The 26,040-nt window shown below is 42.8% G+C and overlaps 1 protein-coding gene and 1 pseudogene across 2 annotated transcripts in view; one reads left to right on the top strand and one right to left on the bottom strand.

The window, feature by feature from the left end:
* Window positions 1-1,761: 1,761 nt before the first annotated feature.
* On the bottom strand, window positions 1,762-2,437 carry LOC125168700 (40S ribosomal protein S11-like; annotated as a pseudogene).
* Window positions 2,438-14,661: 12,224 nt separating this feature from the next.
* CDKL1 (cyclin dependent kinase like 1) overlaps window positions 14,662-26,040 on the top strand; it is a 59,962-nt gene continuing 48,583 nt past the window's right edge. The window contains exons 1-2 of one of the 2 annotated variants that reach the window (XM_047861676.1): window positions 14,662-14,916; window positions 15,477-15,768. In XM_047861676.1, the coding sequence (XP_047717632.1) occupies window positions 15,598-15,768 (171 nt within the window). In that variant the 5' untranslated portion in view covers window positions 14,662-14,916; window positions 15,477-15,597. The remainder of the gene's footprint in view (window positions 14,917-15,476; window positions 15,769-26,040) is intronic. The other variant, XM_047861675.1, reaches the window with a different exon arrangement.

The following is a 26,040-nucleotide window of genomic DNA, read 5'->3' as shown; positions in this document are numbered from 1 at the left end:
AAGTTGAAGATTATTTGCCAATGCCATCTTATTAGTCTTCATATTTATCAAGCATACTGTAGTTCCCATTATTTTAAAAGTTAAATCTTATCTTCCCAACTTGAAACTGTGTGTGTGTGTGTGTGTGTGTGTGTGTGTGTTAGATTTACACATACACACTCTCCTTTATCAAACTCTCTACTTGATCTTAAGATAGTAATGGTAGGAATCACTAGAACACAGAAAACGAAGACTTTTTAAAAAATTGTTGCCTTTTCTACACTTTTCCATATATAATTCTCCAAAATGCAAACACAGTAAAACCTTGGATTGTGAGTAACTTGTTCTGCAGGTGTTCTGCAAGACAGGCAAACATTTCTAACACATTTTAAATTGATAAACGAGCGATGTCTTGCCATACAAAATAATATGGGACGCCGAATGTCACGTGATCACAACTGAGCCAATGGGTCTCTCTCTGTGTCACTTGCTGCAGGATTGTGGGATGCTAGGTCTCAGGCCATGGTGTTTGTAGAAATCAGTGATTTTTCAGAATGTTGGAAGGTGCCTACAACAGCCATTAGTGTATTTTTGTCACTTCAAAGCACCTATGGACAGTCCTTTGCTTTTCCATACAAGAGTAAGCTTAGGAATGCTTGGCTTCATTCTAGGTCAGCCTGCCTGCAGATATAGGTCCTTTCCTCTGCTGCCTTATTGCCAGTTACATTAAGTACAGAATATGACAGAGTTTATTAATAATTTACTGTAGTCAACATCCGTGCAAGTGTATACAATGACCCCCATGCAGAAAAAGATTCCATTGAGCCAATAGATAGCAGTGATTCCATTAGTTATAGTGAAAGGCACCCTACACAATAACCCTCCTCTCTATTGTCTCCCTCACACCAGCCATGAAGGTTTTCAAAAGTAAGTGCGGGTTAATTTGTTTTTCTTTATATTTTGTATTTTCTTTATTATTTTGTATTGTATTACAGTACTGTATCGTTTTTATATGAATATCTTTGGATTGTGGAACAAATCATCTGGGCTTCCATTATTTCTTATGGGGAAACTCACTTTGATATGCTTTGGATTACAAGCATGTTTCCAGAACGAATTATGCTTGCAAACCAAGGTTTTACGGTTCTTTAAAATAGTATCACACTTCATACTTGCTTTCATTAAGGCTTACTTACCATACTATATTCCAATTATTGATATTTCTATCTTCACCTCTAGAATTAACGCCTGAGAACAAGGACTGTACATTAACTCAACTTTGCATCTACAGTATGTTATAGGAAACAGTTACTCGATAAGTAATCAATTAATCTCCATTACTGTCATTCCATCATTATCATTGAGTACAAACAGCGACAAAGAATCTTTTTCCCATCCATTTATACCTGACTTGTGGGATTTTTGTTTGAAAGACCAGTGTTCCCAATCAGATTCACATGATGTACCTATTTTTATAATTTCTGGACATCCTTCTTCAGACTAAGTTAGGGACATGGAATAGCAGTGACTGACCAATGCACTAAAGCCCATTTCTAAGTGCCAGAAATGGCATTTTTATTCAACAAATTTTAGTTAGGTACCTGCTATGTACCAGAAAGCATATTTTTAGACTATTTCTGTCACACTTAGGCAAAATGAACCTGTGGCACTCATGGTAGACCAAAGATAAGAGTGACGTAGATTATAAAACAAAGGAATGGAATATAGAACCGTCCAGTTAGCAGGGTGGCTCTACGTCTGCCCTGCCCATAAGGACAGAATTTCAAGATACTTAAGTAATCCACAAAATCTTCTTTCTTTCTTTCTTTCTTTCTTTCTTTCTTTCTTTCTTTCTTTCTTTCTTTCTTCTTTCCTTTCTTCTTCTTCTTCTTCTTCTTCTTCTTCTTCTTCTTCTTCTTCTTTTTTTGACTGAGAAAATAACTTTATTTCTTTAGGGGTGTGGGGCAGATGTCAAGTTTCAAAACTTCTGGAACTTCTTCTTGGTGCCAGTGGCCTTCGTGACTTTGAGCACGTTGAAGCGCACAGTCATGCTCAGGGGTGGGCACTCGCCCACTGTGACGATGTCGCTGATCTGGACATCCTGAAGCAGGGGGACAGGTGCATGGACATGTTCTTGTGGCGTTTCTCAAAGTGATTGTACTTTCTGATGTAGTGGAGACAGTTTCAGGGGGTGACAGTGGTCCTATGCATCTTCATCCTGGTCACCACACCAGACAGAATCCACCCTCAGATGGAGACATTACCAGGAAAAGGGCATTTCTTGTCAATATAGGTGCCCTCGATGGCCTCCTTGGGTATCTTGAAGCCCAGACCAGTTTCTGTAGTATCATGGGAGATTCTCCTTGCCAGGTCCTCCAAGCAGGACCCTTTTCTTATTTTGAAAGACGGTTGGTGACTTTCGGTAGGCAGGCTCAGTCTGAATGACCACCATCTCTTCAGCCGCCTGAAGAGAAGGTAATCCACAAAATCTTAACTTTTCTGCCACTTGTTGTGCTAATGTTTTTACTGAGTCCTGCTAGCGGCCGCAGAGGCACTGGAAAGAGCACCCCCTCCCTCATCATTCTGAGGTCCTTTGGTGTCCTTTTTTTCCCCCAGGAGTTTGAATCCTTCAAGGGCACAGATATTTCTGCTTTCTCTTTTTGTTTTTTATGTTTATTTCTGAGACAGAGACAGAGCATGAGTGGGGGAGGGGCATAGAGAGACAGGGAGACAAAGAATCAGAAGCAGGCTCCAGGCTCTGAGTAAGCTGTCAGCACAGAGCCCGACGCGGGGCTCAAACTCACAAACCATTCATGGCCTGAGCCGAAGTCGGTCGCTCAACCGACTGAGCCACCCAGGTGCCCCTTAAATTTTTTTTAATGTTTATTTATTTTTGAGAGACAGAGCATGAGCAGGGGAGGGGCAGAGAGAGAGGGAGACACAGAATCCGAAGCAGGCTCTGAGCTGTCAGCACAGAGCCCGACATGGGGCTCAAACTCACAAACCACAAAGTCATGATCTGAGCTGAAGTCGGACGCTTAACCGACTGAGCCACCCAGGCATCCCATCTGCTTTGTCCTTTCTGCTCCACATCAGAACCTGCTCTCCAAAGCCTCCATTTACAGCTCCAAAGAGCTAGATGGTGATTCGGTACCTCACCCTCCTTCTTGTAGAGGAGAAAAGCCGAGAAAGGGTAACCAGTTGCTCAGGATCACACAGTTATTTACAAGGAGATGGGATTTGAGCTCAGAGCTCTTGATGCCCAGGTGAGTGTTCTTTCCAACATATGAGGTGGTCTTGTATTAACATGTCATTTATAGCCTAATGGCCCTCCTTTTTCAGATATTTGCATTTTCTCAAGAATCACAACTTAAGTAAAATAGTAACATGGAGCTTTATATTAGCTAGGACATTAAGGGAGTCATAGAGCTCTTTTGAGGTTCCTAAAAGTATATCCTATAGCTGCCTACATAACACCCTAATGTCACCCAGGAGGTAACTCACAGCTTGCATTTTATTGAGACAAAGGAGAAGGATAACATGATTGGCACCTGCCATGTGCCAGACATGGTGTTACACATTTGACCTCGGGGACCTCAGTTCATCTTTAAAACAAGTCTGTTAGGCAGCTATGACTATCCCTATTCATAAACAGGGTGGGGGAGTAGAGTATATATTTCTTATGCTTGTGGCTGTCTTTGAAAACTTTTCCTATGCTGGAATAATTTCCTTCACTAGGAATCTGGACTCTCGGAGGCAGAAACTCAGACTCCCTTTCCCAGCGTCTTAGCAGCCGGGGTACAGATGCTCCCAGCCAGACTCACACAAGTCTCAGTCGGAAAGAGAGCAGCATGAAGAAGCAGTGCTGTCCCGAATCCCCTTTTCTGGCTTGGATGGAAGAGAGGAGTCTGGTCTTCAGTAGTCTGAATGATGGAGAGTATTGCGTGTAGTGTCCCGCCACCTGTAGCACCGCCAGCAGCAGCCCTGGGGTCTAGCTACGCAGCCCCGAGCCCTAACTATCTGACTTTCCTGGAGATGCTACAAACTATTTAATATCTCTTAATCAATCCCTTTCTGCTTAAACTAGCTGAAGCGGCTTCTATGGTTGGCAACTAAGATCCCAGTCCACAAATCAAAACCACAGTGAGATGCCACCCCACACCCACTAGAATGACTACCATCAAGAAAATAAAAAAAAAAAGTAACGAATGTTAGTGAGGATGTGGAGAAATTGGAACCCTTGTGTACTGTTGGTGAGAATGCAAAATGGGGCAGCTGCTGTGGCAAACGGTATGGTAGTTCCTCAAAAAATTAAAAATAGAACTACCCTATGATCCAGCAATCCCACTTCTGGGTATACCCACAAGATTGAAGTCAGGGTCTCGAAGAGATATTTGTGCATCTGTATCAATAGCAGCATTGCTCACAATTGCTAAAATATGAAAGGTACCTAGAGTAGTGAAAACCATAGAGACAGGAAGTAGAATGACAATCGCCAGGGGCTGGGGTGGGGGGGAAGGGGAAGTTATTGTACACTGGGTACAGTTTCCATTTTACAAGATGAAAAGAGCTCTAAGCTGGTGGTAATGGTGGCAGAACAACAGGAGAGCACTCAGTTCCACTCAACTGTCCACTGAACATGATAAAGACAGTAAATTTTATGTTATGTGCCTCTCAGCACAATTTAAAAACAAAGAAAAGACTGATGGCGCCGAACACTTGCAGAGACATAGAGCACCTGGGACTATCGCATTTTGCTGGAGAGCGTGCAGAATGGCACAGCCATTTTGAAAAGCCATATGGCAGTGCCTTAGGAGGTTAAACAGACATTTGCTGTGCAGTCCAACCATGTCGTCTCTGGGTATTTATTTACCCACCTATGCCCACAGAACTTATTCCCAAGCAGGCGTCAGAGAGGGGGATGAAGGGCAATATGAGGGATGCTGTGGTGATAGAACTGTTCTGTAGGTTGACTTCATCAACGTGCATATCCCGCTGTGATGCTGAACCATAGTTTGGCAAGATGTTACCACTGGGGGAAACTGGGGAGACAGTTTACAGAATATCTACAGCTGCATGGGAATCAGCAATTACCTCAAAAATTTTAATTAAAAAAAAGAAACTGAAAGAAGAAAAAAAAGTCCCAGACTAATACAAGAAGTAATTTTCCTGGTTTCACACAGCAAAAAAAAAAAAAAAAAAGGGTAGAACCCAGGTTTGAACCCAGGTCTGATTGGCCCTCCATCATACCCTGCCTCCTTCCTTGGAGACCTTCCATCCAGCGGCAGCGCCTTGTGGTGGAAACAGGGCTGCTCTCCCAGTGAGAAGCACTGGCTTCCCGAGAAGAACCCTGCAAGTGTTGCTTAGGCCTCTGAGTGACTAAAAGGATATTCTTCCTTGACTGGTAGGTGTTGAATGAATCTATAAATTTACATGTGCTCTCGGTGAGGTATGGAATACGTTTTATTTAAGATTTACTCTTTGTGGGTTTTTTTTAATGTTTATTTTTGAGAGAGAGAGAGCACAAGTGGGGTAGGGGCAGAGAGAGAAAGGGACAGAGGATCCCAAACGGTCTCTGGGCTGACAGCAGTGCCTGATGCGGGGCTGGAACTCACGAACTGTGAGATCATGACCTGAGCCAAAGTTGGATGCTTAACCGACTGAGCTACCCAGGTGCTCCTGGAATACATTTTAGTAGTAAATGAAATTCCCACCTGAACAGAAAATAGTGTGTAGATTATTATTAGCATGGCGATAATAACAGTAAAAGCTAATATGGATATAGCATGCCTGTAACCCCCATAACAACTTGGAAGGTAGCTAATTCCTGTGTTGCAGATGACACATATGAAGCATAATGAGGTCAAGGAACTTGCCTGACTCCTGACAGACGGCTCACAGCAGAACTAGAATGGATCCCAGGCTGTCTGGCTCCAGAGTTCACGCTCTTTGTAGGAAAGTCAGGTCAGATGATACTGTAGGAAAATAAAGATGTTGCTGTGTGAGGTGCAGGATTCCTATTATGCAGGGGGAAATATTTAAATGTGTATTTTTTATAAGGACCTGCATGTGGATTTGTTTTCGATGCCTCCAGGACCTCACTGCTAATACTTGATGAGCCGTTCCTGTGAAAGCTGCTCACAATGATAGGATTTCCTCCTGTGGTCGTAACTATGATCTTCACTCAATCCTTGGCATGTATGCAGCTTCAAGAGGATCTTATGAAACTGTTTAGATCTTTTGGATCAACAGACGCCTGAGAATTCAATGGTTGACATGGGAAATGTATCTAGGGTGCCAGTAGTTTCTGTTTGTTTGTACAAAAAGTTATTTAGAAACCAGTGAATAAGCATCACAGAGTCTCTGTAAGGAGGGAAAGTTGAGAGGACTTAAACTATTAACTCCATTCAAGAAAGGAGTGCATTTTTATAACAATCTATATGAAAAGAAATCTCACGGTAAGGAAAAAGTATTTTTAAAGTACAAATAATTCACACTCCCTGTCCTCTCTTTCCTCCTCCCCCACCTTATCACACACATGAATATTTCTATTTCGATACTGGGTTTTTTCAAAGCAGATTTCTATTTCTTTAGCCACATAATTAGAGTCACCTAGGGGAGCCTGGGTGGCTCAGTCGGTTAAGCGTTCGACTTAGGCTTAGGTCATGATCTCGCAGTTCGTGAGTTCGAGCCCCACATCGGGCTCTGTGCTGACAGCTCAGAGTCTAGAGCCTGCTTCAGATTCTGTGTCTCCCTCTCTCTGCCCCTCCCCTACTCATGCTCTATCTCTCACTCTCTCTCTCTCTTTCTCTCAAAAATAAATAAACATTAAAAAATATTTTTTTAGATAATAGAGTTACCTAATTTGAAGCAGCGTTGTGGCATGGCAGGTGGAAAGAATACAAATCAGAATACAAACCAGAATTTTGGCCTGTTTGCTGCCTAACAATTTTTTTTTTTTTTTTTTTACTTTGAATGAGTCCTTTACCTTTTCTCTGTGTCTTCAAATTTCTTCAAATACCCTTGGGAAGTAGTAACACCTTGGATTGTGAGTAACTTGTTCTGTGAGTGTTTCGCAAGACGAACAAACATTTCTAATAAATTTTAACTTGATAAAAATGAGCGACGTCTTGCAATACGAGTTGTACCTGACGCCAAACATCACATGATCACAACTGAGCCAATGGTTCTTGAAATTCCCTTTGATATACATGTGCTTTGGATCACAAGCATGTTTCTGGAATGAATTATGCTCACAAACCAAGGTTCTACTGAAAAGCCCTCCATGTTCTCCTCTCTAGTTTCCTTCTTGCTGTAAGTGGACTTGGAAAGGAAATCATTTCATGGGCACGTACAGAAAATAGTTCATAACCACCACTTAGGGACACTTATGTTTCAGGCTCAGTAACCACATGATCTCCAATCTTTATAATAATCCTACGTGGTTGGACATATTAACTAGTTGGAATTAATGGCCCCATTTTATAAAAGGAGAAGCTGAGGGTGGAGAGACAGGAGCGCTGGCTACACACGCTGACACGGTGCATCAACAGCAGGGAAGGAAACAGGAGAAGCTGAACCTGAGAGTGAGCAGAGCCGGGTGCTGGTTTCAGCTGGCGCCTTGAGCCTCTGGTCATCTTTGAGCAAGTCTCACCCCCTTTCTGAGCCTCTGGTGCCCAGCGTGGTGGCGGGCACATGCCAGCACTCAGGGAAAGCCTGCTTTCCAAACAGCTGTTTGTGTGTAACAGCTTTAAGCTGAAGTTCAGAAAGTCACTAATGTTCTTTCCTATTTCTTCAGTCTCATAAATTTACCTTTGGGAATGTACCTTTTTCCCCTAGAACATACGATTCAAAATCATAAAACAGAAACGTACATAGATTGCCTTATTTAAGATAAGTATGGTTAGCAATCCATTGTCCAAGGTGGCAAAGAGATGTACACCCTGAGGTTTTGACACTTTCCTGAAGACGGATCATGGATCATCGGATACAGTGACTCACCCACTAGTAGCCCAGGGTCAGCCACATAAACCTCCCAAGGTTTTAGTGTTAATGTTGCTGAGCTCTTGTGGCATGTAGGTTCAAGGGCGAAGGTACTGGGTGGTGGTTTTAAAATCTGGAAAGGCAAAAAGGTGTTGAGTTTGTTAAAGGGAGATTCAGAAACAAAGAAAGCCCTTAGAAGAGGAAGTGCTTTAAAAGGATGGTTTGCCAAATGGGAAATGCAAGAAGTACTTAAAGGGAAAACACCCACCCATAATGACTAAGGTTATGTTAATAGGGATGAAAATACTCAATTTTACTGTTGGCTAGGCCCACAGAGAAAGTCAAGGACGATAGGCCCTTATTTTATTTACATTTATTTTCCAGTATTTTGGAATTGATTCACCAGTCTCCAGATAAAGGGAAAAGTTACTTACACGCCTGGCTTTGTAACATTTAGTAGTGATTTGTCAGGATGAACTTGGGTGACACCTGGCTTCTCTTTAGGTTGTTCACAGGGTGTTCTTAGTTGCCACAGTTACGTGTTAGCACCTCCAGAGCATGGGCTTTGGAAATAGGTGGGGCTGAGTTTGAAACCTGCCTTTCTTTAGCCCTGGATACCTGGATGGCCTTGTCTACTTTGACCAACCTCCCAGATCCCCAGCTTCTTCTTTTATCAAATGGGGCAGTAAATAATTCCAACCAGTTAATATATCCAACCATGTAGGAATGTTATAAAGATTAGAGATCGTGTGGTTATTGAACCTGAAACATAAGTGTCCCTGAATGGTAGTCATTAACCATTTTCTGAATGTGCCATGAAATGATTTCCTTTCCAAATCCACCTAAAGCAGGGAAAGTCAAGTCAAGGATTTCCTCGAGCAGCTGTATTGTGTCATTGTAAGATCACTGTGACTCAACTCCCTTTCCTTAAGGAAATATAATTGGAAAACTAACAAGCAGAGAAACTTCCAGCATCGCCCTGTGTTCAGCACTCGGATGAGGTGTCAGCCCTCTGCCCTGACCTTGGGGAGGTTAATTCTCCAAAGTGTCAGAGCCGCACACAGATGAAGTTTCTGGGCTACTGTGAGAAGGAAGCGTAATGACAAGACTCATCTTCCAGGCAGCTGAAAAAAAAAAAAAAAAAAAAAAAGGAGAGCGCTACACTGTGTGTGGGAAGTACAGTGGATCAACTCCCAGGGTCCTATACCCTCATTCCAAAATCCTGACAGCCACCGCCAAACATTCGGTGATATTAGCAAAAACAGGAGTAAAGGTTCTGGACTCACTGCCTACAATCCCATGCCTGCTTCACAACTCACTAGCTTTGTGCCCTCAGACAAATCACCCATTCTTTTTTTGTTTTTTATGATTCATTTTATATTTGAGAGAGAAAGAGAGAGACAGAGCGTGAGCAGAGGAGGGGCAAAGAGACAGAGATAGAATCCTAAGTAGGCTCCAGGCTCCAAGCTCCGAGCGCAGAGCCTGACGCCGAGCTTGAACTCAGGAACCGTGAGATCATGACCTGAGCCAAAGTTGGACGCTCAACACACTGAGCCACCCGGGTGCCCCTCACTTACCCATTCTAAAGCTCACCTTCCTCATCTGAAACCTCATCTGAAATTATCTAGTGATAATGTGGATGCCCATCTCCCAGGGTTGTTGTGGGGCTCACACAGAAAATACTCCAAGCACAATGCCTGTCACGAGGTTCACACTAGTTAACTGGCTGTTGTTATTGTTTAGGCAACAGTAACTATCTTGCACAAGATCAAACACTAGTAAGAAGGTAGAAATCCTAGTCTTCCGACTCCAAATCCCAGGCTCTTTGTCTTACCGTGTGTTTCCTTACTGAATGCTTATTGCTTCCTTAAGTGATTAAAATACCACAGCACTGTTTATGTAATACAGGGACATTGACGTATTCTAATTATGCAGAGTTACAAATAAAAGATCACTGTAAGTAGAAAATGATAATGTTCTTTCGCTGTTCTTTGCTCTCGCTTGAGAAAAAGAGCCCACATATCAGACCATTTCTCAGCTTCCCAAGAACTATATTTCCCAGGAGCTGTAATTCTTTTACATCAAAACCAGTTTCAGTCCTGCCAACTGAAAGCACTGCCTGTGATTTGACAGTAGAGACGCCACAGTATCCTCTCTGTTTGGTGCTAAATGGTGACATCAACTGTCTGTCTCCTTTTCAAAGCTGTCCTCTACTATTTTGCTCCAACTTCCTCCAAACAAAACAACTGGTCCAGCTGCCAGTCACGCTGACTTTCTGGTCCACTGCCTACTTAGGCATAAATAAATAGTGCACTTGCTCCCTACGTTAACTACCACCGGGCTTGGTACAATTCCAGGCCCCTTGGGTACTGAACCTTGTAGAGTCCATAAAGTTAATTTTCCAGACTAACTGTAGCCTGGTATGAACTTCAGACAAGGCAGCTCTGGAGCAACTCACACTGACTTTCTCATATCACTTAAAAATAATTTTTTTTAACTGTCAAAAAAGAAACATTCACCAACATAGACCATATGCTGGGCCATAAAACAAATCTTAACACATTTCGGAGAATTTAAATCATACAAAGAGAGTTCTCTGAGAATGGTGGAGTTGAGCTAGAAAACAGTAATAAAAAGATTATCTAGAAAATCCGCAACTAGTTTGAAATTAAACAACACACCTCAAATAACCCATGGGTCAGATAGGAAATCACAAAAGAAACTGGAAAATACTTTGAGCGAAATGAAAATGAAAACACAACATATAAATATTTCTGGGGTGTATTTAAAGTAGTGCTTTGAGAAAAATGTATGGCAGCAAAGGCTTATATTATAAAGAAGAAATACATAATGATCTAGGGGCACCTGCATGGCTCAGTCAGTTAAGCGTCTGACTCTTGATTTTCAGCTCAGGTCATGATCTCATGGCTTATGACATAGAGCCCGTACTGGGCTCTGTGATGAGTGTGGAGGCTGCTTGGGATTTCTGTCTCCCTCTCTCTCTGCCTTTTCCCTGCTAGTGCATGATCTCTCTCTCTCTCTCAAAATAAATAAATAAACATAAAAAATAAAAACAAAATTAGTGACCTCTAGGTGTCCATCTTAAAAAACTAGAAAAGGCAGCTAAAAGCAAAGCAAGCAGAAAAAAGAGGTGAAATCATTGAAATGAAAAAGAGAAAAAAATAGAAAATAAATTAAATCAGGGGCACCTGGGTGGCTCAGTCGGTTAAGCGGCCGACTTCGGCTAAGGTCATGATCTCACAGTCCATGAGTTCGAGCCCCGCGTCGGGCTCTGTGCTGACAGCTCAGAGCCTGGAGCCTGTTTCAGATTCTGTGCCTCCTTCTCTCTCTGACCGTCCCCTGTTCATGCTCTGTCTGTCTCTGTCTCAAAAATAAATAAACATTAAAAAAAAATTTAAGAAAATAAATTAAATCAAAAGCTGTTTCTTTTAAAAGATGAATAAAATCAATAAGACTTAGTCACAATGATCAAGAAAAAGGAGAAAAAAAACAATTACTAATATCAAGAATGACATAGGGAACACCACTATGTGTACTATAGATATTAAAAGGGTAATAATGTAATGGTATTATGTATGAACAACACTAAAAAGATAATAGTGTAATATTAGTATATATGAACAACCTTATGCCCATAAATTCAAATATCCAGACAAAATAGACAAATTCCTTGAAGACACAAACTACCAAAATTCACTCAAGAAGAAACAGATATACTGAATAGCCCTATACCTTATTGAAGAAATAGAATTTATGATTTGAAACATTTCAACAAGGAAAACTCCATACTCAGGTGGCTCTACTGAAAAATCACAACAAACATTTAAGAAGTAAGTAATACAATTTAATGTAAGCTTCTCCAGAAAACAGAGGAGAAGGAAACACTTCCCACTCAGTTTATGAGATTAGTATTACTCTGGCTCCAAAGCTAGACAAAGACATTATAGGAAAACTACAATCAATATCTCTCAGATATATTAATGCAAAACCCTCAATAAAATATGACTAATTCACTCCAGCATGTATCAAAATGATGGAACATCATGCAAGTTGGGTTTATTCCAGGAATGCAAGGTTGGTTTAACATTTTTAAATCTATGAATGTAATTCATTATATCGACAAACTAAATAAGAAAAATCATGTGCTCATCTCAATAGATGTAGAAAAATATTTGGCAAATTCAACATCCATTCAATATATTTTTAAAAATTCTCAGTAAAAGGAGATTACAGAAAACATTCTCGATCTAATAAAGGGCTTCTGTGTTAAATTTATATTGCAGCATAACAACCCCAAAACATAAATATTAAACCTTTGTTATCTCATGGTTCCTGGAGATTAGGAATCCAGATATGACTAGCTAAATGCCTCTGATTCAAGGTTGCTCATAAGATTGAAATTTCATTGTCACTTGGAGCTACAGTCTCATATGAGGGCTCCCTGGAGCGGGAGCTCACTCACATGGTTGTTGGCAAGATACAGTGCCTCACAGAATATGAAACTGAGTGCCTAATTTCTTGGCTGTTTGCCTCTTCAGAACCTTGCTATAGGGCATCTCACAACACGGCATCTTGATTCCATCAGGGAAAGTGAGCAAGAGAGTTCCCAAGGCGGAAATCTGTCTCTTTGTAAACTAATCTTGGAAGTGATATTCCATTACTTATGCCATATTTTATTCCTTAGAAGAAGGTTATTAGGTCAGGCCTACACTGAAGGGAAGGGGAACACATAAGGGCATGAATACCAGGAGGCAGGGCTCATTAAGGGCCATCTTGGAGGCTGCCTGCCACAGCATCTACAAAGTGATCTAACTAACATCCTACCTAATGGTACAAGACTGAATGCTTTCCTCCTAAGATCAGTAATAAAAATGGCTGCTCTCATTGTTCCTATTTAATGCACCTACCAAGTGCAATAAGTCAAGAAAAAGAAATAAAATGTATACCAGTTAGGAAGCACTAAACCTGTCCCTATTTGCAGATGACAGGACTGTCTACTTAGAAAACCCCGAGGAATTTACAAAAAGCTAGAACTTATAAGTGAGAAAACATCCAGAGAGTAAAAAGTCCATGGAAAAACCATTCAACATTAGTCATTAGGGAAAAGCAAATTAAAACCACAAGAGACAATTACCTACCTATTAGAATGGATAAAAATCAAAAGAACTGACTACCAAGTGCTGGCAAAGATGCAGAGTAATTGAACATTGTTGGCAGGAATGTGAAATGGAATGGTCACTTTGGAAAACATTTTGGCAATTACTTACAATAACATATACTTACCCGATGACCTAACAGTAGTCCTAGTATTTTCCCAAGAGAAATAAAAACGTATGTTCACACAAAAGACCATGCATGAATGTTTACAGTGGCCTAAAAACTAGAAACAACTAAAATGTTCTTCAACTGGGATAAAGTGTGGTTTATCTATACAATGGAATACTACTCAATAATGAAAATAAAAATGAACTAGTGATAAATGCAACAACATAGATCAATCTCAAATGCATTATGTTAAATAAATGAAGCTTAGTTAGCCTCAAAAGCTTACATAATGTAAAAATCCATTTATATGACAATCTGGAAAACACAAAACTATAGAGACAGGAAATGCATCAGTGGTTGCCATCTGCAAACAGTTTCTAGGAGGTTCACAGACCACCTCTAGCTCATCCCTGGACCCTATCTATATGTGACTTCAGCCAAGGCAGCCCTAATTCCTCTCCTCCCAGCTTCAGCTCCTTCCTGAACCGTATCCAGATTTACTTTTAATGGTATGCTGCTTGGTGTGGAATTGGTCCCTGTTTCATAGACAGTATGGCACTTTCCTCTCCTCAGATATCACTTCCCCAGCAAACAGCCATCTCAGTGCTGGGCATATGGAATGGGATAAATGATAAAGTACTGGGGCAGTCTGCCTAGTAGCAAATTATTTCATGAATTCCCCAGGTCCATTAACTTCCCACTATTGTGCTTAGACCTGGGTGAGTAGGACCCAGTTGGGACAAGGATGGGAATAAGTAACCTAAGACAGGGGCATCTGGCTGGCTCAGTCGGTACAGCATAAGACTCCTCATTTCAGGGTCCTGAGTTTGAGCCCCACACTGGGTGTAGAGATCACTTAAGAAAAGTCAGAAAGGGAGGGGAGGAAAGAAAAAAGAAAGAGAAAGAAGGAAAGAAAGAAAGAAAGAAAGAAAGAAAAGAAAAGAAAAGAAAAGAAAGAAAAAGAGAGAAAGAAAAAGAGAGAAAGAAAAAGAAAGAAAGAAAGAAAAAACCCTCCTAAACCAAGGCGGGCTCTGTATAAGTCTCCCATGTCAGAAGCCCAGCTATAGAGGAAGTTAATGGTGATGGATCCCAAACTAGTAGAAGGAAGTGCTGACTGCAACCAGTTTCAGTCATCATACCTTCCTCTCCCTCTTTTCCTCACTCTGCTTTCGTTCATTCATCATTCACTGGACTGGATGCTACAGCACTGATGAGCACAGACACAGAAGCTGCCCTCAAGCCATTTACATCCTAGCGGAGGGCACGGGGGAGTAATCCCGCGTAGTACCGGTAGGATCTGCCCTGCCGGTGAAGTACAGATTGCACGAGGGTTGGGGAGGGGTGCTCCCGGCGCAGGCGTCTTCCCAGCCGACTCTGCTATAGCTGCGTTCTACACGACCTGCTGGAGTTTGCAGTCCCGCAGGCCTCCTCTCCCGGCAGAGGGTCGCGCGGGCAAGCGGGCCCTAGGGCCCCCCCACCTCCCAGGGCCCTTCCCCGCAGCCTGGCTGGCGGCCCGCTCCAGAAGGGCAGCCGGGGCGCGGCGGCCCCGCCCAGGCCAGTCCCGGGCGGGGGCCGGTTCCCATAGGGATTGCGGCCGGGGCGGCGGCGAGCGGAGCCGGCAGAGAGGCGGCGAGGCGGGAGCAGGGCCAGGCCGGGCCGCGCGGCGCCGTGAGTCCCGGGCGGGGAAGGCGCGCGGGCCCGGACGGCGGGCCTGGCCGCCACGTGGTGCCGCTCGAGGCTGCGCTGCGCGGACCGGGCGCGGGTGGGCAACCGGGTGGCGCTGGCGGCCGGGCCCCGCGGGGGCGGCGGGAAGGCGCGGCTCCGCTCCCCGCCGAGGCCTGCCCGCGCCTGGGGTCGCCGGGCTCCCCCTTCCGGCCCCTGCCTCGCCCCCGCGGGGACCCGGGCGGTGTCTCCTTGCCCAAAGGAAATGAGACCCGAAATTAGAACCGGGGAATCCCTGAGTCTTCCTTCTCCGTCCTCTAGCAGGCTCATGTGTCTTAGATCGGATGAACTATAACATTAAACAAGATAGATTATTTTACAACTCCGTCCGATTTAGGATAACGGGTTGCATTTTAACTTGCAGGGTGTGTACCAGACGATTAGAATTGGATTACCGGAGACGAGCTCTAGGCTGTCATCCCGGATCTCGTTGCGGTTGCTGAGGGGCGAGGCTTTAAGGACAGGGGTCGATTCCTAATTCTTTAACAAGTGCCCTTCTGTTCTAGGTGCTTGACAAAGACCCATCGTTGAGTGGGGCTCTAGTACAGTCAGTCTGTTCGTGCCAGTATTTCATAAGCGACATTTTCAAACTATGTGAAGATCCATTTTAAGATTTATTCCTCCTCTATGATGGAGAAGTATGAAAAAATTGGGAAAATTGGCGAAGGATCCTATGGAGTTGTTTTCAAATGCAGAAACAGGGACACGGGCCAGATTGTAGCCATCAAGAGATTTCTGGAATCAGAAGATGACCCTGTCATAAAGAAAATCGCCCTTCGAGAAATCCGCATGCTCAAGGTAATGGATTATTTAAAGTGAATTATCAGGGACTAAAAAACTTAAGTGAGTCGTGTTATGTTTAGTAAATGTGTTAAGATGTACAGGTCACCAAATGCATAATGAACCAGAAAGCAGAGACATCAGTGCAGAGAAAGATGCTATTCCTTTTCAGAGATGCTGTGGGGTATTTTATTTTTCTTCCCCATCGCTTCTTGATGTCAGCTCTAGATCTGAGTCTTCAAGAGCCCTCAACTTTGATAGTACAGGAACAACTCCAATTTTCTGGCATTCATGAGCTTTAAACTTTCAGGCCATCTTCTGTTGATATTCTCAGTCCATTAAGATAATTAATCATTCACCTGTTTTCTAACTGTTGGAAGCTGACAGGTTTTCTTTGCACCTCACGTTTTATCTGCTGCTGAACACCCTAATGTCCTTTCTCTAGAAAAAGGGTTCTTCTTAAAAAAGTGAAATGATCACTTTTAAAATGTTTATTAGTTAACTATAGGAGACCATAAAATCAGAGCAGTGGAAACAGTTGTTACTTACAAGCTGAAAGTATTTTTTTTTTCCGTAATAGAAAGAGGCCACTTTTCTGAATTTCTGTGAAGATAAAACCCAAATCCCAACACAGGACGTGCCATGTAATGAACACAGTGGGGTTAACTTGGTTTCAAACAGGGCCTCTGTGTTCGAGCATGTATAACCAAATAAATGATCAGGAAAGAGCAACCTAGTGGGAGATGAGTGGAACATTCAGGGGATTTTCTCTTATCGCTGCCTCTCTGTTTTCTCCAGGCCTCTCTAATAGTCTTCTCTTCCCCATGGCTGGAGTGTATGGGGTTATCTGAATGTGAAGTAGCAGGCTTTGGGTAAATTTAAATGGGTGGAAAATAGGAAAACTCTCTCTTTAGGTTTAGGATGGTCTTTACCAGCAGGATGCTATCTATTGTGAGAGGACACTTCCAGGGTTTCCCCACCCCCACCCTGTTAGGCCCTCCCCTAGGAAGGGGTGAGACCTGCAGGGCCCATCTCAGGGCCTGGACTACTCTGCCCTTCCCCACTGTCTACACACAGGGACAGGTTCTCACCCTTTCTTTTGGGCTGATGGGGGTTTTTCACTTTCTCAGGTTTCCCCTAGGGCAGAAGGCGATAATCGTATTTAAAGGATTCATTTACTCTAAAGAAAAGACAATCTGGTTCTAGTGGAGAGGTACTCTTTTTCTGATGCTGAAGGTCACCTGTGAATGCCTCGGAACCCTCTCAGCACCCTTTAGCAATACTGGGTTTGTAGCTCCCTGAGTTAATTGAGTTCCTCCAGGATGGAAACCTCTGTTTTTCTGTGTGGACTTCTAAGCAAGTGTGCAGCGGGCTGGGCCCCCAATAAATAAATGTTACTGTTGGACTGAAAAATAATGTTAACAAAATAAGCTCTTAGGTAGGGTGGTTGTTCACAATATATTAGGAAGTCAGAATGCATTCTCCTGAATAACTGAGTATTGATACGCCTTAAAGGAAAGAGTTGTGGGCACAGGAGCCCGTTTTCAAAGCACAGAGCTCCCCATTCTTCAAAATCAAGTGCACAAATGTAGACTCCCCTAATCTATATGAGACAAGACTAGATTATTGATAGAGTCTGCTTTCTAACGCCCTAACTTTTTAGCTTTCTGTGATATTCCTAACACATAATAGGTCCTTAAATATTTGCTGAAAAAGTGAATTGAGAGTTTAAATGAAGTCACATTTTCTCCATATATTTATTCAGTAAATATGTATAGAGCCTCATTGTGCCTAAAACAATGTTTATAAGAAGTTGTACATCCTGTGTTTCAGATGCTTAATTCACAGAAGGGGAGGAAGATAAATTTCCCCTTGGCTCTCACTCCTGATAAACTGGGTTCCTACTGGGGCAGGGTTTGCGTCATTTACCTTGCATCCCCATGTCTGCCTGACAAGAACCCTCTAAATAAAGTGATTAGAGGTATATTTAAGCTACATTTTGAGGTATTTAAGGATGCATGGAATGAGAAATAAGGCATTAGGGCAGACAGTCTGTCCCAGGAAAAGGTGTTTGTGTGGAAAGCAGTATATTGAGGGAACACAGGTTATAACCCTAAAGTCTTAGCCAGGATTGCCGGCTGGATGACAACAGGCCAGGGAGAGAAGGAAAGCAAAAGAAGCCAGGGTTCAGTAGAAGGGGGTGTGAGGAATTTCCTGGAAGATAGGTCTGGCCTGGGTTAAGTGATGCTTAGCCCAAAGCGGCACCTTGGTCCCAGGTGGCCTTTGGGGTTTGGCGCCTGACTCCAGAGGACATGTTGTAGTCCCAGAGAACAGGAAACTGGTGACATGTAGGCAAACAGTTTAGGGCCCCCATCTGAGCTGGAATTCAAGGGAGAGCTCCAGTGGGCCGTGGGAAGAAGAATACTAAACTGTGAGCAAAGCACAGCTCTGTGGGCCCAGGGGAAAGTTGCAGCTCAGTGAGTTTGAGTTCCTGGTGTTTTCCTTGCACACCTCTTGCAGAGCTGGGGCTTTTAATGACCCTTACTAAGGTCAGGAACTAGGAACCAGGGAGGTTGAGGCTGACGGTTACCTCAGAAGCCTTAGCCAGAGTAGGTGAGGACTGGCAGGGGCTGACCCCCTGACTGCTCCTATTATAAGGAAATCAAGACAAATAGATTAAGACCACGTGTAGAAGACTTTGAATGCCTGGCTAAGGAGTTTGGCTTTCTTCTGAAAAGAAAGAAGCTAACCAAGATGCCTTTAATTAGAAGGTTGTCATTTGTAGACTTTTGGATTTTTTTCTCTCCCCCCCATTTATTAAGATATAATTGACATGTAACGTTGTGTAAATTTAAGGCATACAATGTGATATTTGTTACACATATGTATTATGAAATGATTGCCACAATAAGGTAGTTAACTCTTCCATCACCTTGCATAATTACCATTGTTTTGGTAGTTAGAACATTTAAGATTTACTCTCTTAGCAGCTTTCATTTATATAATGTGTATTGTTAACTGTAGTTACCACATGTATATTTAATCACTTGGAACTTACTCATCTTATAACTGGAAGTTTGTATCCATCTCCCCACCCTCCAGCTCCTGCCAACCACCATTCTACCTTCTATTTTTATGAATTCAGCTTTTTTAGATTCCATGCATAAATGAAAACATTCAGTATTTGTCTTTCTCTGTCTGACTTATTTCACTTAGCATAATTGCCTCAAAGTCTATCCATGTTGTTGTAAATGGCAGGATTTTCTTCTTTTTATGGCTGAACTATATTCCATCACACACACAGACACACACACACACACACACACACACACACATGCACACATTTCATGTGTGGATTTTTGGATTTCATGTACCTGTAAAATTAAAAAAATTTTTTTTTTTTTTTACAGATTGGGATAGTGTTGTCCGCATTTTAAAAAACCAACTACCAACTACTTTCACCATCATTTCATAAAAGACAGGACATTTTAGTATTTAAAAAAAAACATAGGGGCCCTTGGGTGGCTCAGTCAGTTAAGTGTCCAACTCCTGATTTCAGCTCAGGTCACGATCTCACAGTTGTGAGATTGAGCCCCACAATGGGCTCTGTGCTGAGTGTGGAGCCTGCTTGGGATTCTTTCTCTCCTCCCTCTGCCCCTCTCCCCTGCTCACTCACTCTCTCTAAAATAAAAATTAAAAACAAAAAAAACCTAGGAAAAACACAATTTTCGAAAAAAGCACAGTCTTCCTGAGAGAGTAGTTGGCAACTACAAATAACATCTATACAGATACCTTCCTGCCGTATGTGAATAATGGATTGTGTAATTATGTGTGTGTGTGTGTGTGTGTGTGTGTGTACCATTGCCCTTATTTTCTCACTTCACTATCCACTGATGAAAATGGTGACATCATTTGTTTTGTGCGGCTCAATGTCAGGAAAGTTAGCGCTATGTCTGAGAAGGAGAAGCTTCCCCAGATCAGGTGATGCCCTGCTTAGAGGATCCATAGCTGATACAATGAAATACTAGCACACGACAGAAGAACTGCATGGTCCTTGGATTTTGTAATAAAATTTGGCCTCCCTCCATCCTCAGAGAATTCCTTGTGTGTGTGTTTTTAAAACTTTACAGTTTAGAGTAACTCCCGATAGTTGCTGTTGGACTGTTCTGAAAATTATGGTTGTTTTCTTGGAAGCAGATGAGATCATGGGAGTGTGTTGTCCAGCGTTAAGCTGCATAATTTCAAGGCAGCACACCTGCAATGCTTTCCGTTCTTGGTGTGGAAGCTTATATAAGGACGTAACCATCCATTGGTAAATGCTCTTGAGGATAATAATTATCAAAAAACTGGTTTGCTAGTATTTTTAGAAAACATTTTTTCCTGAAAACTTGAAACACTTTTTAAATAACATTCTTTTGCGCCATTTGAAAAAAAAAGTGACACATTTTTATGAGATAAATGTAGTGTTTGTACTAGCAAACTGCTTTCAAAATTTTTTTAAGTGTTTATTTTTTTATTTTTTATTTTTTAACATTTATTTATTTTTGAGACAGAGAGAGACAGAGCATGAACGGGGGAGGGTCAGAGAGAGAGGGAGACACAGAATCCAAAAAAGGCTCCAGGCTCTGAGTGATCAGCACAGAGCCCGATGCGGGGCTCGAACTCACAGACTGCGAGATCATGACCTCAGCTGAAGTCGGACGCTTAACCGACTGAGCCACCCAGGCACCCCTAAGTGTTTATTTTTGAGAGGAAGAGACAGAGTATAAGCAGAGGAGGGGCAGAGAGAGAGAGACACACACATGCAGAGACACAGATTCCAAAGCAGGCTCTAGGCTCTGAGCTATCAGCACAGAGCCTGCCTGACATAGGGCCCAAACTCATGAACCATGAGATCATGACCTGAGCCAACGTTGGATGCTTAACCAACTGAGCCACCCAGGCGCCCCTAACAAACTGCTTTTTAAACTAAATATAATTCACTGTTCACCAAGAGGTCCTATTGCAGTCAATCCTTTAATGTTTAATTCTGAATCTTACTTTTTCCCAGTTACATAGTTAGGCTTTTAAAAATATAAACACTTGGAACAGTTATAATCAGCCCGCTCATACTCTAAAGACATACTCTAAATTAAGTACTATTTAGTGACAGTAATAAAATTATACTGCAGTACCTGAGCTCAAAGCAGCTCTCCTACCCTTTCTTAAACTGACTTTCCAATGTGGAAAAAAAAAAAAAAAAGGAATTCAACATTTTCATTGTTTTTGATGAGACACTTGTGCATAAGAGAGTTGCCACATGTTAATCTGGGAGCTTTTTACAGAACTTCTGTATGTAGCAGGCATTGTTCTTAGCCCTTGCCCTCCAAGTAAGGAGAGACTGACAGTAAAGAAATAATTATATGTCAAGTGGTAAAATACAAAGTGTGGTAAAGGGGTAAAAGGTGATGAAGGGGCTGGCTTGCTTTTTTTATAGAGAGGGGTTAGGAAGAGCCTTTCTGACGAATGACATTTGAAGAGATAACAGAAGGAAATGGGAAGGAGTGAATGATGCAGGCTTTCCAGGCAGAGGGAATAGTAAGTACAAAGGCCACAGGCAGGATCAAGTGATGTGTATTAGGTGTGGTGTGTTCTGGTGTGTTCTAGGAGGAGTAAAGAGATCAGTAGGTCTGAGGCACAGTAAACAAAGGGCAAAGGTCATAGAAGATGAAGTTAGAGTGGTAAGGGGTCAGAAGTTAGAGGGTTAAGGGCTTGTGGGTCTTGGTAGGAACTGTGGATTTTACTTTGAATGAGATGGGAGCCATGAAAGGATTTTGAGCAGAGAGGTGCCTTGGCATGACATACATTCCAGAAGAATTCCTCCAGCTACTGATTGCTCCAGCTCTTTAAGCAAGACAATCTGAAGACTGTTAGAGCAATCCAGGTGTGAGGTGATGGGGTTTGGGTCACAGTGGTAGTGGTGGAGGTGGTTAGATTCAAGATTAATTCTGAGAGAAGGGTACATAGGAATCTGGTTGTTGGATGAGGAATCAAGAATGGATCCAATGGGGCACCTGGGTGGTTCAGCCGGTTAGGCGTCCAACTTTGGCTCAGGTCATGATCTCGAGGTTCATGGGTTCAAATCCCGCCTCAGGCTCTGTACTGACAGCTCAGAGACTGGAGCCTGCATCAGATTCTGTGTCTCCTTCCCTCTCTCTGCCCCTCCCCACTCACGCTCTTTCTCTCAAAAACAAATAAACATTAAAAATTTTTTAAAAGAACGAATCCAAAGTTCCCGACTTGAGTAACTAACTACAAGAATGAAAAGATCGGGTCATTCATTGTGATAGGGAGACCCAGGTGCAAATCTAGGGGAAAGGAAATCAAGAATTCTATTTTGGATATGGTAAATTTGAGATGCAAATCTAAGGAGACTATTAGGTAGGCATTTAAATATACAAGTCCAGCATTTGGGGGAAATCCAGGTTGGAGATATAAAATTGGGAGACATCAGCATAACAAAAGCATTTAAGGGCCTGAGCCTGGGTTGCCATGGGGAATGGAGAGACAAACACCAAAGACTGAACCCTGGAGTTCCAGCATTTGGAGGTCAGGAAGATGAGGAGGAACCAGCAAAGGAGGAATAAAAGGGGGTGATCATTAACGTAGGAAAATCTCAAGAGCAATGTTCTTAAATGTCACAGACTATGAGTCTGGAGTTCTCTCTTGTCCAGTAAGAGAGCAGGCACAGAATTGAGGCTAATGTCTGGGACAGATAAGAGCCCCAAACAAGGGGTTTGCTTCCATATTTATTGAGCTCTCAAGATCTTACATACGTGGTGAATGTGAAGAAAACGATCAGACAGTTGTGTGTGTAAGAAGCAAAGGGTCTGGAGAGCAAGTGCAGTGTGTGATCAAAATATATTGGTGCCAGATGGAAAGTAGTTTCCTGCAGGTGATATAACTTGTGTAACTTGTGTTACTCTTGATCCTATTATAATATCTCACTAACTAACCTTGGGCACTTCCGCCCTGTGGTGGCAGCTTTCCGCCCTAAGCTTGTTTAACCCATTTATGTAAATATAAGGAATTCTTGCACCTATTTCCCCACACTTAAATGCTTAGTGAAGAAAAGTTTCAAGAATGAGGGGATGGTCAGAATGAAATCTTGCCCTTTGCAGTGACGTGGATGGAGCTAGAGGAGATCATGCTAAGTGAAATAAGTCAGAGAAAGACAAATACCATAAATACCATATGATATCACTCAGACATGGAATTTAAGAAACAAACAAACGAAAATGATCATGGGGGAAAAAAGAAAGAGGCAAGCCAAGAAACAGTCTTAACTATAGAGAACAAATTGATGGTTACCAAAGGGGAGGTAGGTGGGGGGGATGAGTGAAATAGGTGATGGGGATTAAGGAGTGCACTTGTGATGAGCACCAGGTGTTATATGGAAGTGTTGAATCACTATGTTGTACACCTGAAACTAATATTATACTGTGTTAACTAACTGGAATTCAAATAAAAGCTCTTATAAAGAAGAACAAGGGGGGGTGTCTGGGTGGCGCAGTCGGTTAAGCGTCCGACTTCAGCCAGGTCACGATCTCACGGTCCGTGAGTTCAAGCCCCGAGTCAGGCTCTGGGCTGATGGCTCGGAGCCTGGAGCCTGTTTCCGATTCTGTGTCTCCCTCTCTCTCTGCCCCTCCCCCGTTCATGCTCTGTCTCTCTCTGTCCCAAAAATAAATAAAAACGTTGAAAAAAAAATTAAAAAAAAAAAAAAAAGAAGAACAAGGGAATGGTCCAAAGTGTCAAAGGTCATGATTGGTATAGACTTAGAATTAGTCAGTGGCTTTGAAGATATGAGGGTCATTTGAGATCTTGACAGGAGCTGTTAGGTGGAGTGGCAGGAATGAAGGCTTCATCAGAGAGGATACGACTGAGGATGGGGAGGGCAAAGTGGAGACGGTGATATAGGCAACTCTTGGCGAGTTTGATTATTTAAAAAAACTGAGAAATAAGATCAAGAGAGTTTTAGTAGTTGTTTTTAATATGGGAGAATAAGTATATTTGTATGCTAATGGTATCAGTCCAGCAGACAAAGAAACTTGATGTTTTTTTGGAGCGAGAGAATTCCTGGAGCCATGACCTTGAGTTACTAACCTGCACTAAGGCCAAAAATAGCTGTAATAGTGTAATAAAAGACCGATTCATGGACCAGCTAGATTAGGCTACTTGGAATGTTGCTAGGTTCTTAACATATCCTTAATCTTTACAGGACCTACAGTTATCTCCAAGCTATGTGTGTAGAACTTCTTCCACCTAGGTATGTGACATGTCCTGATTTGCATGTGACCCATGAACCCTATAGGAAAAATTCAACCCCCTTCTGTGACTAGGGTTTCAAGCATGTAAAGATATTTTAGATGGGAAGTGGAGCAGTCATGACAGAAGCTAGATTACGCAGAGACACAAGGATCCTGCAAGAAAATCACCTTACATCAAGAAGTCTGGCACGATTGGGGTGCCTGGGTGGCGCAGTCGGTTAAGCGTCCGACTTCAGCCAGGTCACGATCTCGCGGTCCGTGAGTTCGAGCCCCGCGTCAGGCTCTGGGCTGATGGCTCAGAGCTTGGAGCCTGTTTCCGATTCTGTGTCTCCCTCTCTCTCTGCCCCTCCCCCATTCATGCTCTGTCTCTCTCTGTCCCAAAAATAAATAAACGTTGAAAAAAAAAAAACAAGAAGTCTGGCACGATAGGCTAGAGTCATCACAGGCCTTGTGTTGGGAAGTAAGTACTGGCTCTGCATAAAACAGGTGGCTTAACTGAACCCAACCCAACTCCTGGGGACTATCTATGTGTCCAGGAAGGAAAGGGCCTTGTGGTTCAAAACAATGTGAGCCAGCCAACCCAGAAGAATTGTATTACTGAAGCCCCCCAGCCTTTATGATGTTAAACCTTCTTTCTGTGGCATGAAAATGGTAGAACAATTGGAAGAGGAAGCAGAGATTTCCAACAGGAGTGGTAGGAAGAGTAGATGCTCCCAGAGGAGTTGAGGTAAAGGACAGGACAGAACCGCTATGCGGTGCCTGGGCAGACCTTTAGCAGTGTGGAACATGGTATGGGGGCCTGAGAGTAGATCAGACCGACATCAGTCAAGGGCTGAAAGCAGCAGCTAGGACATTGTCTGTGGTAACCTGCCTCCAGAAGACAAAACAAGATAGAAGCAAGCAGAAGGAATGACGTATCGCCATTTGGTGACCCAGTAGACTTAGGCAAAGTGCCAAGTATCATTACCTAGGAGGCACAAATCATATTTATAATGACCTTAGGAGGTGGGTATTGTTATCTCATTTTACATATGGATTCAGGCTGGTTAATGATATGCCATAGCCTCCTGGTTAGTAAGCTGGAATGCAGACACAGTTCTGTCTGTCCCCAAGTCCATGCCTTGCTGCTCCCACACATCAGAACCATCACGTTGCACCAAACACCACACTCTGAAGTCTCTCAGTGACCGTCCTCAGGATTTGTCCTATCTGGCAGGGCATTAGCTGTGGGACTTATGGCTTCCATGGAGCCTGGGTGCAGATTCTTGCTGGAATGGCAGTTCTTTCCAACTCTCATTCCATGACCCTGTAGATTATTTTAAAGGGCAAAATTTATGGTTTGCGACCAACAAAGACAAGAATAAGCACGGGGGGGGGGGGGAGTGAGGGGTGGGGAATGTCCATTTACAGCTTTACTATAAACATTACAGTACCTGCTTTCTTAATGAGAACAACATCACCCCCAAGAGGATGAAAATTGGTCTCAGGGAATGGGTAGGGGTAGTGTAACTTTTACTGTATAAAGCACAGATTCCATACAGCACATATACAGTAGATGTGTGGGGTTAAAATTTCATTGGGAAATGATAAGGGGAAAAAAGACTCATTTGGGGATAAATATGGGGGAAAAGCTCCTTTGGGGTTGGTGAGAATATTGAGTGTGTTCTATGTGCCAGAAACATGCTCTCATTTGATTTTAATTAAACATGAATAGTAAGAACCTCCAGAATGTTCAGAACATTCCCCTTTTTTTTTTCCTGTTGTGTCCTCGCTTTCAGTAACCTTCCAATGAGGCTGTCAGGCTGTGTGACTGCATGGGGACAGGAGCCACAGTTGAGACTTGCAGTTTCTGAAATAGCTCAGAGCTGTGGGGTGACCTTGGGCAAACTCTGGTGCAGCTTGGAACCTGGCCCACCAATTCACCTTGATTTATGTCTGTATTTGCACTGTTATGCTGACTTTTTGCTGAGGGGAGCAAGAGTGC

Source organism: Prionailurus viverrinus, chromosome B3, assembly GCF_022837055.1.
Source record: "Prionailurus viverrinus isolate Anna chromosome B3, UM_Priviv_1.0, whole genome shotgun sequence".
Classification (NCBI taxonomy): domain Eukaryota; kingdom Metazoa; phylum Chordata; class Mammalia; order Carnivora; family Felidae; genus Prionailurus; species Prionailurus viverrinus.
The sequence above is the reverse complement of the archived record's forward strand: the minus strand, read 5'-3'. Positions and strand labels throughout refer to the sequence as shown.